The sequence below is a fragment of the Antechinus flavipes genome, chromosome 3 (genome assembly GCF_016432865.1).
Source record: "Antechinus flavipes isolate AdamAnt ecotype Samford, QLD, Australia chromosome 3, AdamAnt_v2, whole genome shotgun sequence".
Classification (NCBI taxonomy): Eukaryota; Metazoa; Chordata; class Mammalia; order Dasyuromorphia; family Dasyuridae; genus Antechinus; species Antechinus flavipes.
In genome coordinates this window covers 339628864-339646358 of record NC_067400.1, presented here as the reverse complement: position 1 = coordinate 339646358, position 17495 = coordinate 339628864, and the positions used below count along the sequence as shown (strand labels likewise).

At 36.1% G+C, this 17495-nt stretch overlaps 1 protein-coding gene across 1 annotated transcript in view; it reads left to right on the top strand.

The window, feature by feature from the left end:
- The window catches only part of MYO7B (myosin VIIB), a 113373-nt gene that overhangs the window by 9871 nt on the left and 86007 nt on the right, over positions 1-17495 (top strand). Inside the window, 8 exon segments of the mRNA XM_051990624.1 lie at positions 953-1095; positions 2653-2766; positions 3936-4089; positions 7306-7382; positions 8676-8795; positions 11344-11486; positions 12240-12450; positions 13300-13435. Of these exon segments, the coding sequence (XP_051846584.1) occupies positions 953-1095; positions 2653-2766; positions 3936-4089; positions 7306-7382; positions 8676-8795; positions 11344-11486; positions 12240-12450; positions 13300-13435 (1098 nt within the window).

Genomic DNA, 17495 nt, shown 5'->3' with positions numbered 1-17495 from the left:
AGCTAGCTCTCAACTTAGTACCCTTAGTTTTAGAATTGCTTCACCCTTACTGTTGAAGCAATGTAGTTTGCACCTGTGGTCTGTGGTCCACTTGAAGTCCATGAGGATTCCTCAATAATCCAAAGTCTGCTCCTGCATGTAAACATAGGATGTTATACAAAATTTGGGTGATCTAAGAAATTCCAAGGGAAAAAGTGAAATCCCAGATGAGGATAGGCAGAGCTATTTATTCTTTAAAAAGGATTTTTTTGTTAGAGACTTAACAACTATATGGTTCAAGCTCATTGATAGATGATTTATGCTGCTTATCTGATGCTGCCTTAAACGATAATTATAATAGTAATGGCTAGCTCTTATATAGTGTTTTATGGCTTACAAATTAATTTACATATGTTAGCCCAGTTGATCCTTACAACAACCCTAGGAGTTAAGTACTATTATCCCATTTTATAGATGAAGATTTTTCCCCCCTGAGGTAATTGGGATTAAGTGACTAGCCCAGGGTCATACAGCCAGGAAATGTTAAGTGTCTGAAGTCAGATTTGAACTCAGTTTCTCCTGACTTCAGGGCTGGTGCTCTATCCATTGTGCCACCTAGTTCCCCCTAGATAGATAGATAGATAGATAGATAGATAGATAGATAGATAGATGGATGAGGAAATTGAGACTTGCCCAGATTACACAACTAGCAAGTATAAGGCAAGATTCAAATTCAGGTCTTCCAAGCCCCACCTAGTTAACACAGAGATCAGAAGGGGATAAATTGGACCTCACAATTAATCACTTTCTATTCATGGGGATAGAATGCTAAGATCCCATCTCATTATGTAGTCCCATCACTCTTTTTTCCACTCCTACCCTGCTGTGAACCTGTGGTACTCATCTGTTTAATGGATAAGAAATCATGCTTCTTCCCCTTTTCTGACCTCTCCGGCACCACTTTCTCTCTCAGCCTTTGGCAACGCCAAGACGGTTCGAAATGACAACTCAAGCCGTTTTGGGAAATACATTGAACTTCACTTCAACAAAAATGGAGTGATTGAAGGAGCCCAGATAGAACACTTCCTTCTGGAGAAGTCCCGGGTCTGCCGACAGGTAAGTCCATCTCACATAAAAGATCATTTTGAGCCACAGAAGTGGTCCACAGTGAATTGGGAAAGTAATTGTGAATTGTCTTCAATATCTCTCCTCATCTTCTTTCTAGTACTTCCACTACCCTGGCACCCTGACCTTGATTTATCCAGATCTCCCCTCCTAGATAAAACCCCTTGCTCCAGCTCTTTTCCTCTTCTCTCCCTGACTCAAAATTAATTTATCTTATGCCAAAACGAAAACTAATTGTTGGCAAGGTAGGCAGCTATCAGGAGAAGCAGTCAGAGACACTTTGTATTTTACTTTTTATAAACTCACATATTTTAAATGGCAGAAAATTCTACTCTACATGTCAGATGATAGTTTCATGGGTTGGGTTGCAACAAAGACTCTAAATCTCTCTTTCAAGAATAGAAATTTGCAGAGCTTGTATTGGGTCATGCAAATACTTCATTTTGTTTCTATCTTGTTACCAAAATCTCATGACCCAGGACTCAGCTCCATGACAATAGTTTTTTAGATACTTTCTAGATAAACCATTGTAGTGACTGCTAATATGTTAGTTGTTATATTAACCCTCCCAGGCAAACATGAGTTTATTCTTTATTTCAGTGAACATATATGAGTTTTCCCTCCACACAGAGATAGATCATAGACCTCAAGATCATACCTCATGAGGAGAGGTTGAAGAAAATGGAGATATCCCAAGAAGAGATGATTTAGAAAGAGACATGAGAACCATATTCAAGGATTTAAAAGATTTCATGATGTGAAACAAGGATTGGGTTTGTCCTAGTATATTGTAGAAGAGATTCTTGTTCATACATGGTTGCAATTCAATGGAAGTCAGATTCAATGATTCTTTGATTTTGTGAAAGTCAGAATGTTCATGTGTTTTCTTTCTTTCATTTCTTCTTCCTCCCTTCTCTTTCTCTGTTTCTTTTTCTCTTTCTCTCCCTTTCCCTACTTCTCTCCTCTTTCTCCCTTTGTCCCTCCCTTCCTTCCTTTCCTCCCTCCTTTCATCTTTCCTTTTATTATTATTAATTATATAACATAATATTAATAATAATACTCCATTATTTTAAAAAAAGTTATGTTCCAGTTTTGAACCATGTATCTAAGTTTTGAGATCATTGTCAGATAGGACAACTTCATTTGAATGTTCACTTGCCACATTCTATCAGAGGCAAAATCTTCTGTTGGATAGATTGTAGGTCTGCTCCAATGTGACAGTCCTCTCAACATTTTGACACATCTACAAATTATCCAAAGATGACTATGTGCAACCAGCACTCCAGAGGACTGATGAAGCTTGCTGCCCACTTGGTGACAGAAGGAATGAAATCAAAATGCAGAATGAGATAGACATTTTTGGAAATGGGCAATGCAGAAATTTATTTTGTTTGGGCAGATTTATTACAAGGATTTTGTTATTGAGAGATTGCAGGAGAAAAAAATAAATGCTTGTTAGTTGAAAATTAAAATTAAAAACATTCTCATGTTCTCACCATTAAGTTTTATTGATAAATCATCTTTCTCTGGCATTTGTCCTCTTCCCAGGCCCCAGAAGAGAGGAACTACCACATCTTTTACTGCTTGTTAATGGGGATGAATGAGGACCAAAAGAAGCTACTGAGTTTGGGGACAGTCTCAGAATATAACTACCTCACCATGGTAAGGGACACTACTTTCTAGCTGTCTTTCTATTACCCTGATCTCTACCATTCTCATCAGTCTCTTTATCTTCTTAGCCAAGTTTCTAAAGAGCTTGGCTTACATGAAAAGAAGATCTCTCTGTAAAATTATGTCATAGCAAAAACTATCCAGAAAAAGAAGGGCTCTAGCTCTTTTTTGATTAATTATCACACAGTAGCTAAAAGCCATCAGCCCAGAGGAGACAACATATGGCCCAAACTAAGCTACAGCTGGGGTGGGACTTTGCCCCAAGGAGCTAATATTTAGAGGGTGATAACAAATTGAAGACGTTCATCAGCTTAGAAACAACTGAGTTTGGTACCTTAGCAAGAATAATTAGAAAAATCTCAGATGGCAAATTATCTGCCAAATTAATATATTCTTTTTTCTCATATTAACATCCAACATCTCCCAGTCTCTTGGGTTCCATGCCACGGGTCTATCCTCTTCAGTAATATTTGAGAATCTGTTTCATGCTGTTTGCCCTTAAGCATATTTTGTATTGATTTTCCCAAATGAAGAAATTGTAAATTATGCCTTGTGAACTCCAAAGACAAACTTTTTTCCCATTCCTCTCCATTTGCATTTCTTAAATGCTACCTCAAATGTGTATAGGGCTTGGTACTTTTAAAAGCATTTTCACATATGTCATTGCATCCTCACTAATATTTCTGAAAAGCAAGGACTATCACTTCTATTTGACATGAGAGTAAATAGCCTTAGAGAAGATAAATGTCTTTTCTGAAGCCATGCAATGAATCTCCTCCTTCTCTTTCTCCTTCTTCTTCTTTCTCCTCCTCCTCTTCTTCCTCATCTTTCTCCTCCTCTTCCTCCTTTTTCTCCTCTTCTTACACTTCCTCCTCCTCCTCCTCCTCTTACTATCACAGATGCTACTTCTTCTTCTCCCTTCTCTCTCTCTCATCTCCTCCCTTCTCTTTAGGTGACTGATCCTAAGCTCTGCTGAACTAACACACAGAGTTTGCGTGATGTTCTTTTCTTTGCTAAGGTCCTTGTTAAGCTGAAAAATATTGTATCATTGAGATGACAATGGGTTGTTATGTAAAAGTCAGTGTCACAAGTGTGTGTGGGGAAGGGCAGTGTGGACATTCAAGGACTATTTGATACTCATTCTTCTTCTACTTCCCTAGGGGCACTGCATATCTTGTGAAGGTCGCAATGATGTCAAGGATTATGCCTCCCTTCGCTCTGCCATGAAGGTTCTTATGTTCTCTGATTCTGAAAACTGGGATATTAGCAAATTGTTGGCAGCTATTCTTCACTTGGGTAATGTGGAGTTTTCAGGTAAGTCTGGTTCTTCTTGAAGCTAAGTGGCACAGTGCATAGAGTACTGGACCTAGAGTTGGGAAGACCTGGGTGTAAATCATAGCTTAGACACTTACTAGTTGTGTGGCTGTAGACAAGTCACTTAACCTCTCAGTTCCTGGTTTCCTTAAAATGAGAGATTGGGCTTGATTACTACTAAGATCCTTTCTATTTCTAAATCTATGATCCTATGTGCCTAATGCCTTAGAGAAATCTCTGGGCTTATAATTAGGATACCTAATCTCAATATCATTTCCCTCTTTTAATTATTTCCCATTTATCTTGTAAATAACTTATTTGCACATATTCATTTGCTTATTGTCTTTCCTATTAGATTTGAGCTCCTTAAGAGCAGGGACCACCTTTTGCCTTTCTTTGTATTTCACTGGCACAGTGGCTGGCACATAGTAGGTGCTTAATAAATGTTTATTGACTAACCTGATGATTTTGGCCTAGATAAGAGTTGTATATTTGTGAAAAATTAGGAAAAACAAAACATAGGGCAGTAATAGATAATGAAATGCTAAGCTGAATATAATTATAGAGGCACTAAAATACATGATAGAAAAAGGAAGGGCCATAAGAGTAGTCAAAAAGAGAATTCTGCTAGAATTAGCAGAGAATACTTCACAGAAGAGATAGAACTTGGGTTTGAGGCAGCTAGGTGATGCAGTGAATAAAATGTTGTTCATATTCTACCTTAGATATTGACTGTGCGGTTTTTAAATTTTTTAAATTTCTTTTTATTATTTTTAATATATATTTATATCTATAAATTATTTTATTCTATTATTAAATATATATTTATGTATAAATATGTAATATATTATTAAATTATATTATAATTTAAATAAATTTAAATTGTAAGCTCCTCAAGGACAGGCATATCTTCTACCCTCTGTATACATCCCTAGCCCATCACACAGTGGCAGGCACGTAGTAGGTTCTCAATACACGCTGATTGATCTGTTGACCAACTCCTTTAACTCCTAGTTTCCTCATCTATAAAGTAAAAGTAATAATAACATCTATCTCACTGAGTTGTTGCAAGGTTCAAATTAAATAACATATAAAGGTCTTGGAAAACCTTAAAATACCATATAAGTGCTAGCTATTATTGTTGTTGTTCGTGTTGAGTCATTTCAGTAGTTTCCAACTCTACATGAGCCCATTTGAGGTTTTCTTGACAAAGACACAAATGGGGAAACTGAGGCAAGCAGAATTAACAAAGCTAGTAAGTCTGAAACCAGTCTTCCTAACTTCAGACCTGGCATTCTATCCATTGTACTACCCAGCTGACTATTATTCTTCTTGTTATGGCCCCTGCTTTTTATTACCAGGTCTTAAATGTGAAAGTAGGCTCTGGGTAAATGGAGGAGTAGATTTTGCAGGTAAATTTGGGCAGAAGGTCAGAAAGGTATAAGCAAAAGTATTAAAGATTGGAACAAATATAGTACATGAAGGGAATGGGAAGGAAACTTAATTGATGTATTATGTATTGGACAATCCTAAGAGATAATTGAGTAGATAAAGAGTTAGGTGGCATAGTGGATAGAGTTCTGTATCTGGAAAACACAAGTTCAAATCTGGCCTCAGACACTTATTAGCTTTGTGACCCTGGCCAAGTCACTTAACCCTGTTCACCTCTATTTCCTCCTCTGTAAAATGAATTGGAGAAGGAAATGGCAAACCACTCCAGTACCTTTGCCAAGAAAAGAAATGGGGTCACAAAGAGTTAAGAGTTGAACATAACCAACAAGCAACTGAATAACAACAACAAAGAGGGACAAAGTTATAGATGATAAAAAAAAATAGTGATTAATTTACATAAAAGCAAAATCTCGTAAGGATCTTTTTAAAAAATTGTTTTTTTCCTACCCTCAGTTAAGGAGATTGGAATTCAAGTATGACATTATGGGTACACTATGACCCTGGAACCAGCCTAGTATTGACTGACTTTGACTTTTTGCAAATACCTTGGTCTCTAGTTAAAGAAATTCCAGAAAATAGTTCCCATAGAATATAATTCTTTCTGAAACAGGATTGGTCTGCTCTTTACATACTTGTTAATCTTTCTAGGTAGCTCTGGCCTGTGCAAGAGATCTAATCCAGCAGTTCTCAAAGTGGGGTTCATGGGCCTCCGAGGGTCCCCAAAAACCTTTCAAGGGAGGAAATCTGTGAAATCAAAGCTATTTCCATAATCTGTTAAAATGTTATTTGCTTATTAAAACACCCTTCCTTTTTGCAACCACATTATCTGTGTGAGGCTGGATTGTCTCCATATACTTAAATCAAAACAATATATTATATGTAACATATTAAATGAAGAAGTAGCCTTCTTTGAAGCCATACATTGGAGATTTGTAAAAATATGCAAAACAATGCTATTTTTCTAGTAAATTATTTGGATTTGAAATATATAGTTATTTTCATTAAAATGTTCTTTTATTAACATGTTTATGTTCATTTTTATTTTTAAAGAATTAAATATTTTAAATTTTTATCAGTTTTAATTTCTAAAATAGTAAATACCAATAGATATAATCTACACAAAGAAAAGCTCTTAGGAGCCCTCAGTAATTTTAAAGAGTACAATGGGCTTCTGAAATTATAAAGTTTGAGAAGTGCTAAGGAACTATCATTCTCTCACCTTCTGTTTTTCATTCTGATATATTCAAAACTCACCTCACTTAATATCATCCCTATATATTTAGAGGGTGTAGATATAAATTGACTTTAAGGTGATGACATTAAAAAAAGAAATTAGGGGTAGAAAGGGATTGTACTGGGAGAAGAGGAAAGGAGAGGTAAAATGGGATAAATTATGTCCACTATCACCTCTAGAAACCTGCCTGCCCAAGCTCCCTCAGACTCTTCCTTCGCCAGTTTTCCAAAACCTTTCCTCCCCATTGGAAAATTCTCTTGCATTCCTTAATCTCATTGGAAGAAAGGAATCCAGAGGAAGAGGAATTTGCAATTAAGGTTCTAGCAGCTACTAATATCTAAATATGTTACTCCTACCTTGTTCTTTGTTTTTTAAAAAATGACATTTAAAAACACTTGTCTTAACCCCAAAGATTTCAGGACAGTGGAAGAGGCTTTGTGTTTGTGGGTTTTTTTGGGCAGGACTGCCCTGTCGCCCTCAAATCTCAGAGTCAATCTTTCTCATAGATGTTTATTATTTTTGGCTTCTAGCTGCTATTTCTGATAATCTGGACTGCTCCGATGTCGTTGAGACCTCACACTTTCTGGCTGCTGTTAAGTTATTGGAGGTAAAACTGTTATGATTCTCTCTCTCCTCATCACTTTTCACAAGAAACCTTTCCTCTTCCCTCTAGACAAGGAAGTCACTGGAATTAAAAGTTAATATTTCCAATTTATCCTGTATGAATCTTGTATGATGTACAGTTGTTTCCATGGTATCTCGTGCCTGGATTACTAAAATAGCTTTGGAATTTTATTCCCTGCCTCAAGTCTCTCCCGACTCCAATCCATCCTCCATTCAGCTCCTAAAATGACCTTCCTGAAACCTCAATAAACTCTATGATCAGATATAAACTGCTATGTTTGAAGTTTAAAATTCTTTACAATCTGATTCTTTCTTATCTTTTTAGTCTTTTAAACTATAGACTCCATGATCAAGCTATTCTGACTTATTTGCTCTTTGCTACATGTGACACTTAATATCTCATATCCTTCCTTTTGCACTAGCTGCATTAGTGCCCATTCCTCCATCCCATCCCTGTGCTTGGAAAACTCTACCTTCTTACTTCCACCTTTTAAAATCCAAAAAATTCTAGCTTGGATATTAGCTGTGTGTCCCTAAGCAAGTCATTTAATCTTGAATGCCTCCAAAACAAAATCAGTTTAGAATCCTTAAAAACTCAGCTTAAACACAATCACCTGCATGCCTTTTCTGAATTTCCACTCTTCCCCACTTCCACCCCCAATTGCTATAGCCTATTTCTAAAAGCAGCTAGGTAAGGCAATGGCTACAATGCTGGGCCTATAATCAGGAAGACCTGAGTTCAAGTTCAAAAATCCGACATTTTACTGGGTCGCTAAATGGGACCCAGGGAAGTCACTTAATCTCCATCTACTTCAATTTCCTCAACTGTAAATAGGAATAATAATAGCCCCTACCTTCTAAAGTCTGTGAAAATCTCAAATGACATAATATTTTTACAGTGCTTAGTATAGGACCTGGTACATAGTATTTATTTAATAAGTGCTTATTTCCTTCCTCTAAGACTTTTTTTTTTCTATCCAAGCTCTTTGTATCTTGTATTTACCTATTTATTCATATGTCACCTCCTCCATTAGAATGTAAACACCTTAAAGGCAAGGACTATTTTCTTCTATTTTCTTTGAATTCCTGGGTCTTAGCACAGTACCTACCTAATACATAATAAACACTTAATAAATGCATGTTTAATTGAATATTTTAAAATCAGTTTTGAGTTCATGCTTACATTATGGCTTAGTAGCCACATGTTCAAAGAGAATCACTCTTTTTTTTTTTCATTAGAGAATAATCCCCTGATACTCTGCTGATGTTTATACAGGTGAAGAATATGGAACTCCAGGCCTGTTTGACCAAGCACTACATCACCATCAGAGGGGAAGGGGTCTCCCGACCACTGAACATCCTCCAAGCCAGTGACCGGAGAGATGCTTTTGTCAAGGTGGAAAGATTCTTATTTCTTATTTATCCTTCTATAGTCCCTTCCCAACTTCCTCTATAATTTGATACTGGAAATATTTAGACTTTTTCCTCTTTTTGTGTGTCCTTCAGGTAATTGAAAGGAGCCAGAAGAGATTCAGACCCTATTTCCTGTTCCCTAGTGCCACATTCTTAGATCTATTTCATACATTCTAGTATCTTCCCCTGCTCTGAATATTCCATTTAACAGAACTTATTTCCACTTCATCAAAATGACTGAGAATTGTATCTGTTTTGTCATTTTTATTTTAGCAATACTCTTGCAAAGAGTGTTTTCAAATATTACCTTGGACTTGACTTTCTCCTTCTAAGATCATTTCTCATAACCTCTATATAACTTTTACCCTTTTACAACTCCATCTGTTTTCATATTCCAGCATTATGATTAGAGATTGTTCTTACTTCAATACATTTCACATTGGACTTTTAATGGTTTCCTCTGATGTGAGCTCTCTACCATTTATTTATAATATTCCGTGGTATAGTGTCCTAAGGTGCTCACCCCTTCATATTGCTAACCATACCTTTTTTCATTTCTCTTTCCTACAAGGAAATTCTTCCCTATTTTCTCCCCTATCCCAACTCCACTCCTCAGGTCTGGCTCTCTATAATCTGATGATCCAAATTTATCTTCCTCTACTCACAATTCTTTGTACTCTATTTGAGCACATTCTCTGCTTCAGTCACCCATATGCCTTTGCACATGTAATTTTCCCCATTTGTAATGTTCTAGGTAGAATAGTGAATAGATAGAATGCTGGACTTGGAATCAGATAGATCAGAGTATAAATTCTGCCTCAGGTCACTAACTGTGTGACCTCAATCTTAGTTTTTCTCATCTGTAAAATGGAAGTATTGATAACACCTATATCATATGGTTGCTTAGCTATTATTTGATTATTGAGAAATCTAGCTCATCTTCAAGATCCAATTTGAGTCCTACCTTTGACATTAAGCCTATCACAACTATGCCATGCTCCATTGACCTTAGCATTTGATTATATGTATGAATGATTGAAAATGCATTCATTTTCCCCACCTTTTTTCATTTTTATCTTAAAATTCATTCTGAGTAGCTAATTTGAACCTTATTTCAAATAATTTCTCTTAATTCTTTTCTAGCATTCATTTTTCAAATTTTGAGATCCAAATTCTCTCCTTCACTGCGACTTCTTCCCAGTCTATTGAGAAAGCAAGCAATATGATTACTTGTTATACATGGAAAGTCACATAAAATGTCCATATTAGCCATATGGCAGTGAAAAAGACAAGATAAATAATAAAGTGGGAAAATTCTTCCATCTGCACTCAGAGTTCATCAATTCTCTCTCTGAAGGTGGATAATATTTTTCCTATAAGACCTTTGGAACTGTCATGGATTATTGTATTGATCAGAGTCTTTTGCATTATCATTACAGTATTCAGTTTTATGATAATAGTAACAGTCCAAAGCACTTTTATGATTCCCTGAAGACTATTTATGGGCCAAAGATCTATGGTGCATCTCAACTATTCAGAACAGATGGAGCCACATTGATTAGTGATAATGACATGATCCTGGGGAGATGGGCTGAACACTTCCATAATGTTCTCAACAGACCATTATTAGCCAATACCGAAGCCACTGACTGTATACCTCAAGTTGAAATCAATCCTTCTCTAGCAAAATTTCCAATTGAAGAAAAGGGTTTGAATGTCATTGGGTTCATCTGGTATGGCAAAGAGTCTGATGCTGATTATATTCTAGCAGATACATATAAAGCAGAGATCCACTGTTCATTCAAAAACTGACAAATCTTTCAGGTTATATGGCAAGAAGAGGTTATTCCTCAGAAGTTCAAGGATGCTTCCATTGTCCATATCTATAAAGGAAAAGGAAACAGGTTATCTTGTGACTGTAACAGGCAGTGAGAGTCTCTCTCTTAGGCATTGCCAACAAGATTGTTGCCAGAATTCTATTTAATAAGCTGACCTGGAAGATGCTCGCTTTGCCCGAGGGATTGTTATAAGTGACCCCTGCTCAGTGTAGTGGTATGAATAGCCATGATAATTATGTCATCAAAGGTTGGAGAGGCCCAGGCCTATCATGTGCATGCACACATACACACACATACACCCCACCCAATACATATACCCTCCCAGTATGCTACCTTAAAATATGCATGTATTTATTTTTTTTAAAATCAGTCTTCATTACTTTATAATCAAGTTTCATCTATTTTGTACACTACTTAGCACTCAGCAAAGTTCTGGATAATAATGATGATGGTTGCTAGTATTATGCTAGTATAAATTACTTTACAATTTATTTGCAAAGCTATTTACGTGTTTTTGTATTTGATCTTAGGTAATCAAAAAATACTGCTAACAAGCTGATCAGCTTGATTGTTAACTCCATGATTTGCTGAGAACATGTCAAATTCCAATTTGTACACAAGTTGGATTAAGTGGGTTTTATCTCTCTCATTCTTATTCTACTTCAATGCCTCTGTTATTTACCACATTTCCAGGGAATTTATGGACATCTCTTCTTATGGATAGTCAACAAGATCAATGCTACAATCTTCAAGAAACCCTCCCAAGACCTTCAGAATGTGCACAGGTCCATTGGCCTCTTGGACATATTTGGCTTTGAAAACTTTCATACAAATAGGTATGAAGGTCTCAATTTGTTTCTAAGGAATTCAGAGAGGTGGGGAGGAAAGAAAGAGTATTTCTTCCCTGTATTGTTTTTCTAGTGATCTTAGGGAGATTCTTGTCAGCTTTCCCTTCCTGAATGGTCTTCTTGACACTGATATGAAGCATATCACAACTGGGGTATAAAATTCAGTTCCAGAAGCCATTATTTTGGGAAGAACATTGATAAAGGAGAAAGTGTCAAGAAAATGTGGTTCATGCTAAACGGCCATGAGTAACAGTCAAATAAGCACTATGTGAAGGATCTGGGAATATTTAGCCCAGGAAAAAGAAGACTTAGTTAGGTATATGATAGCTGTTTCAAGTAAATGAAGAGGAACTAAATTTATTCTGCTTGACCCCAGTGACCCAAACTTAGGAACAATGAGTGAAAGTTGCAAAGAGGGAAATTTAACTTTGATATAATATATATAAGATATTACTATATGAATGTGATGAGCAGTGTGTATTTATATATATATATGTATGTATGTGTGTATGTGTGCATGGTATCTTTGGGGATAAAGAGTATGCATGGACAGACTGTTGGGATGCATAGATAATTGCATAGTGTGGACCATAATAATTGATCTTCTTCATGATATCTTGACAAAAACATTCTGGCATACTGTAGAATTAAGAAAAATTGGGGAAGCTTTGCTCAAGGGGAAAAACTAGAGTAATATCCTGAAAGACAGGACTAATGATCCCACTGGGGTTGCCCCCACAGCTTTGAGCAATTCTGCATCAACTTTGCCAATGAGCATCTCCAACAATTCTTTGTCCGCCATGTCTTCACAATGGAGCAGGAAGAGTACCATGTGGAGAAAATCTCTTGGAACTACATCCATTTCAATGACAATCGGCCCACTTTGGACCTGCTAGCTCTCAAACCAATGAACATCATTTCTTTGATGGATGAGGAAAGCAAATTCCCTAAGGTGAGTGTCCCTACTGTCACTGTGGAATCCCGTTATCAGTCACACTCATATTTGATGTGTTCATTCTTATAAAAGAATATCTTTTAAGTTGTATCTGTGTATCTAACATTGCAAACAATTCTTCAAGTAATTGTAGGAAATCATTCTTCTTCCTGAAATCATGGAATCATTGCTGAATTTTCACTTAAGTCTCAAAAAACAATATCAGATCCTGGAATGGCTTAATGATATGTGTCTCCCTGCCCAGATGTGGTTATGACCATCGTTTTCAGAAGACAGTCTGGGAAGGTTAATTAGTTAGTGTGTCATAAGTTAGGAAATATAATCAAAGTGGTCATATCCCTTTTTTGGCTGAGGTTTTGAGGTTGTTTCAGGAAGTAGTTGATTCCTACTCAGTGGAGATTTTAAAGCAGAAGCTGAATGATCACTTGTTGGGGATGTTGTAGAGGAATTCTTCTTTAGGTACAGGTTGGGAATAGATATTCTCTGAATTTTCTTTAAGTTCTGATATTCTGTTAGGTCAATGATAAAAAAAGAAGTGGGCTATGAGTTGGGAAACATGAATTTTAGAATAGTTCTGTTCCTGACTCATTTCATGACCTCAGATAAGTACCACAGTCTCTCTGGACCCAAGTTTTTTCATCCCTGAAATGAAAACAGTGGAATAGATAGCTTCTGTGATTTCATTTAGCTCTGATATTCTATAGTTCCAAATCTTGATTTCTATTGCCTCAGGGAGAAGAGCCTCAGGTCATAATGAATAGTATAACTTATTAGTATATATAGTATAATCCCACTCATGATTAATTGTCATTATCCTAACATCCTGGTTATATGTGCTTCTTTCAGGGCACAGATGCCACCATGTTACAAAAAATGAACCATGTCCACAGCAACAGCAAAATATACGTGGCACCCAAAAACATGCACGACATGAAATTTGGCATTGCTCATTTTGCTGGTTTGGTTCATTATCAGGCTGAAGGTGAGTGTCATCAGTCTCTTTATATTTGTAATTGAATGGAGGTTAGGATGAGAAGGGAAGGGGGAGTGAGATTTATATATTTCTCCTTTAGAACAATGAGGAAGGGAAGAATGAATAAACAAATGGATGAAAAAAAGTAAATACTTACCATGCCAGGCACTTTAATAAGTGCTAGATAAAAATATAAGCAAGAAAAATAGTTCCTGCTCTTAATTAAAGAGCTTAAGTCTTAAGAAGGAGAGACAATATATTTATGGGAAGCCAAGGAAGGAAATATCTAGGGAGTCATAGGAAAGGTAAGTTGATCAACAGAACAGTGCATTGATTGCAACTTTCTCCATTGCATTTCAATATTGTGGGTCAGCATAAGAAATTAAATGAGAATTTTTTAGGAGTTTTGTGGAAGCTACAGATGACATGCAAAAGCCAGCAGATGACCAGAAAAGTTTAGAAACTCAGAAATGCATAAAATATGTTTAGTATTATATAAGATTAACATCTTATCTTTTAAAACCACAGTAACTCAGACTTCTTCTCTGGTACAAAGGAAGGGTCAAAAAATTTGAATGATTTTCCAGATCAAGGGGGCACCATGCCCCTAACCCTACTGATGCAGAAGGAGTAACTATTGTATTTATTTAATTACTCAGCTTGGAAAAAGAACATAAGGTAGAAAGAAAGGGAGAGCATAACCATGGAGCCAGGACTGATTATAAGATGGCTGATGGGATGTGAAACATGGTCTGGTGCTCTGATGCCAACTAGATATAATGAGCTGGTTGAGTTTGCTGTAATTCACTAGCCAACAAAGACTACAGGGTTGCCTGTATATCATTTTAGTTAGAGAAATGAGGAACTTGGGATGCTTTAGATTAATTTGGATTAATTTTGATAAGACAAATAGGAAAGATGGGACAATTTGTGTACATTTTTATAAAGAGGGATGAAATGTAGGACTTAAATTGGAGAAATGAAGGGGAATATTCTATGTGTTCTTTTACATTATTTTCTTTTGTAAGACTTGGAAGGTGCTGGGTCTTTTTTGTGTTCTTAGCACCTAAGTAGCACCAGGTACATAACTAAATACATGTTTACTGAAGTGGATTAGCAAAGTGAGAAATTTAGTTATTTCGTTGTTGGTTAGTACATTGGTGAAATGGTCAAATAAAAGTCAGAGGGATATTAATTAGAATAACTGCAAATACATAGCCTGGAAAAGAGAACATTTTATAAAGACATGATAACTGTGTTCAAATATTTTAAAGTCTGTCATTTAAAAGGGTGGTTAGACTTCAAACAAATCAAAGGATAAAAGAATAGTGCTAATTTAAACTTTATTTGGGGAAAAATTTTAAAACAACGTCCTGATGTAGAGGGCATGTTTCCATGATCAAACAGAGGTTAGATGACATTTCAGGCATGTTAACTTATGTTATAGTAAAGATTTCTCATAAGTGGGAATAATGAGCCACTCCAATTCCTTCCAACTCTCAAGTCTGTGGTTCAGTAGCTCTACCTTCTTTCTTTCATTAAATGCCTCCTTGGCTGATGAAATAACTACATATGCACAGCCTATTCTTTCCCTTCTCAGAATTTTTTTCCTTTTGTTTCTTCACACTTTCATAATTGATAGCTTCTCCAATGACTGTGGCATCTCCAGCTGTCTTTCATTCAGGCAAGGTATCTCCCTTGTATGGAATGTAATCCTTTCTCACATACACCTCTTAGAATATTCATTTTCGAGATCCAGCTTAGTGTTCATATCCTGGGTGTTGTCTCATCCCTTCATGCTTCCCCTTCATTTCTCCAATTTAAATCATACAGACTGTCCTCTTTTTAAAAAAAATGTACATGAATTGTCCCATCTTTTCCATGTTCCTCACCCATCCAGCTGCTGATGCACTCTCCCTCTCCTCTATTTATGGAGCTGTGTTCTTGTTGTATTTCAGTATATAAACTCACTATGAGCATCCTCATTGTCTAACCTAGTGCCTAATCTGTAGTAGATGCTGAATAAATATTGATTGAATTAAATCTCAGAACTAGAAAAACTGAGTATCCCACTGTTTATTTGCCATGTTGTCCTATACATATCCCTTAGATGCTTTGAGTTTGTTTCTTCATGTAAATGATTACTTGCATTGCCTAGTTCATGATACTAAGTCCATCTTCAAAAAAGGGATGGCTTTATCCCCCCTTAACACATTCATGTAAGGAATCCCATTGTCCCTGAGGTTTTCCCTACTCTAGTATGGACTAGCAAAGCTTGTCATACCCCTGATTGGTGGCCTAAAAAACTCTCAATTGCAGCCACAAATAGGCTGAAATATAATTGGGAAATATGCAACAAAATAAATAAAAATATAGCACAATATAGATAATGTGATGGTTTTGTAAGTCAATATGTCCTTGATGAGGGATGGGAGAATGGAAAAGAATTTGGAACTCAAAATTGTAAAAAATGAAGTTAAAAGTTGTTTTTATATGGAATTAAAAACAAATCAGTATTTCTAGAGATAAATTTAGACACTATTTGGAATAATGGGGATATGGGAATGTGAGCCATGGAAAGGACAGAAACATGGAATATAATCATAGAATCATAGATTTAGGGCTGGAGCTGACATGGGAGGATATTATTCCCACCTCTTCAGGTATTAAGTGATTACCCCAGTCACACAGAGTTTATTTGAGGCAAGATTTAAACTTCAGCCTTTCTGATTGCAGGCTAAAAGCCCTATGTGCACTTTTAAAGTATTTATCCCACATTTGTACAGTACTTTATTTTTGCCAAAGTATATTTGCCCAAATTTTCTTGGTCACAATACTTCTAATGCCCTGTGAGGCAAATAAAAAAAGCATTAGTATCTCCATTTTATAGATAAAGAAACTGAGTCCCTCAAGAAACTGTGACCATTTAATACCATAAAACTATTAGCAGCAGAGTTAGAATTAGAAGTCATAGCTCCACTACATTATGCCATTTCCCTTTCTTCCATTATATGCTTCAATTCTCACCTTTTCCTTTTCCTTTCTCACTGCCTGCTCCCTTTCTTGTCCTTCCTGTCTCCTCAAACTGATGGCCTCCCCTTTTCTTCTTACCTTCTCCATCTTGCCTTGCTCGTCCTCTGACCCCCTACATTCTAGCGTTTAGGACTCATTATCCTCCCTGGATAGAGCTGGTTTTGAAGACTGGACTGTTTCTATCCTTCTGTCTAGAGAGTTATTAGATTACGGATTGAAAGGGAATGGGAACAGAATTCTCTCTGACATTTGGATTTCCACAGAAATACTTTAGATTTGGCTTTTTCAAAGGACCCTTGTCCACAGATAAGCAGACCTCAAAGTGAGAATTCATTGAATAATAGTTCAAGAGTCAGAAGACCTAGATTCAAATCTTGTCTCTGCTATTTACTTGCAATCTTGATTAAATCCCTTAACATCTGTGGATCTCAGTTTCTAGTGAAAAGAATTTGGGTTTGAAGTCAAAAGACATAGATTCAAATCCTAGCCCTGCCATTTATTCCTGTATTGGGCAAGTCACTTAATCTTGTTGGGCCATAGTTTTCTTAATCTGTAAAATGAGAGGTCAAAATCTTCATTTTATAAATGATCTTTTACATCTCCGAATGATCCCTTCTCTAAGATTTCCTTGTAGCTCTAAATGCTATGATTTACCCTTATAATAGGAGAAATTAAAAAATGGAATGGTTGATTCAAATGTAATTTAAGTGATATAAAAGGAAATAAAATTACTCCAAATCTCAAAAACAAATAAAATAAGCCTTATCATAAATTATATATATACATTATATATGTAAATATATGCATATGTTATACATATATGTATATCTATTATATATGTATACACAAAAATCGGTAAGCTTTATATGTGTGTGTACCTATATATGTATATATAAATTTTACTAATTTTTTTTAATACCAGCCAGACTACCTATAATATTGATGAAGGAGATGTTTCTATTTTCCCCACTTACTATCCCTCTGATTCCTCTGTCTCTTTCCCTCTGCTTCATGTTTCATTCCTTCCAAATGTATC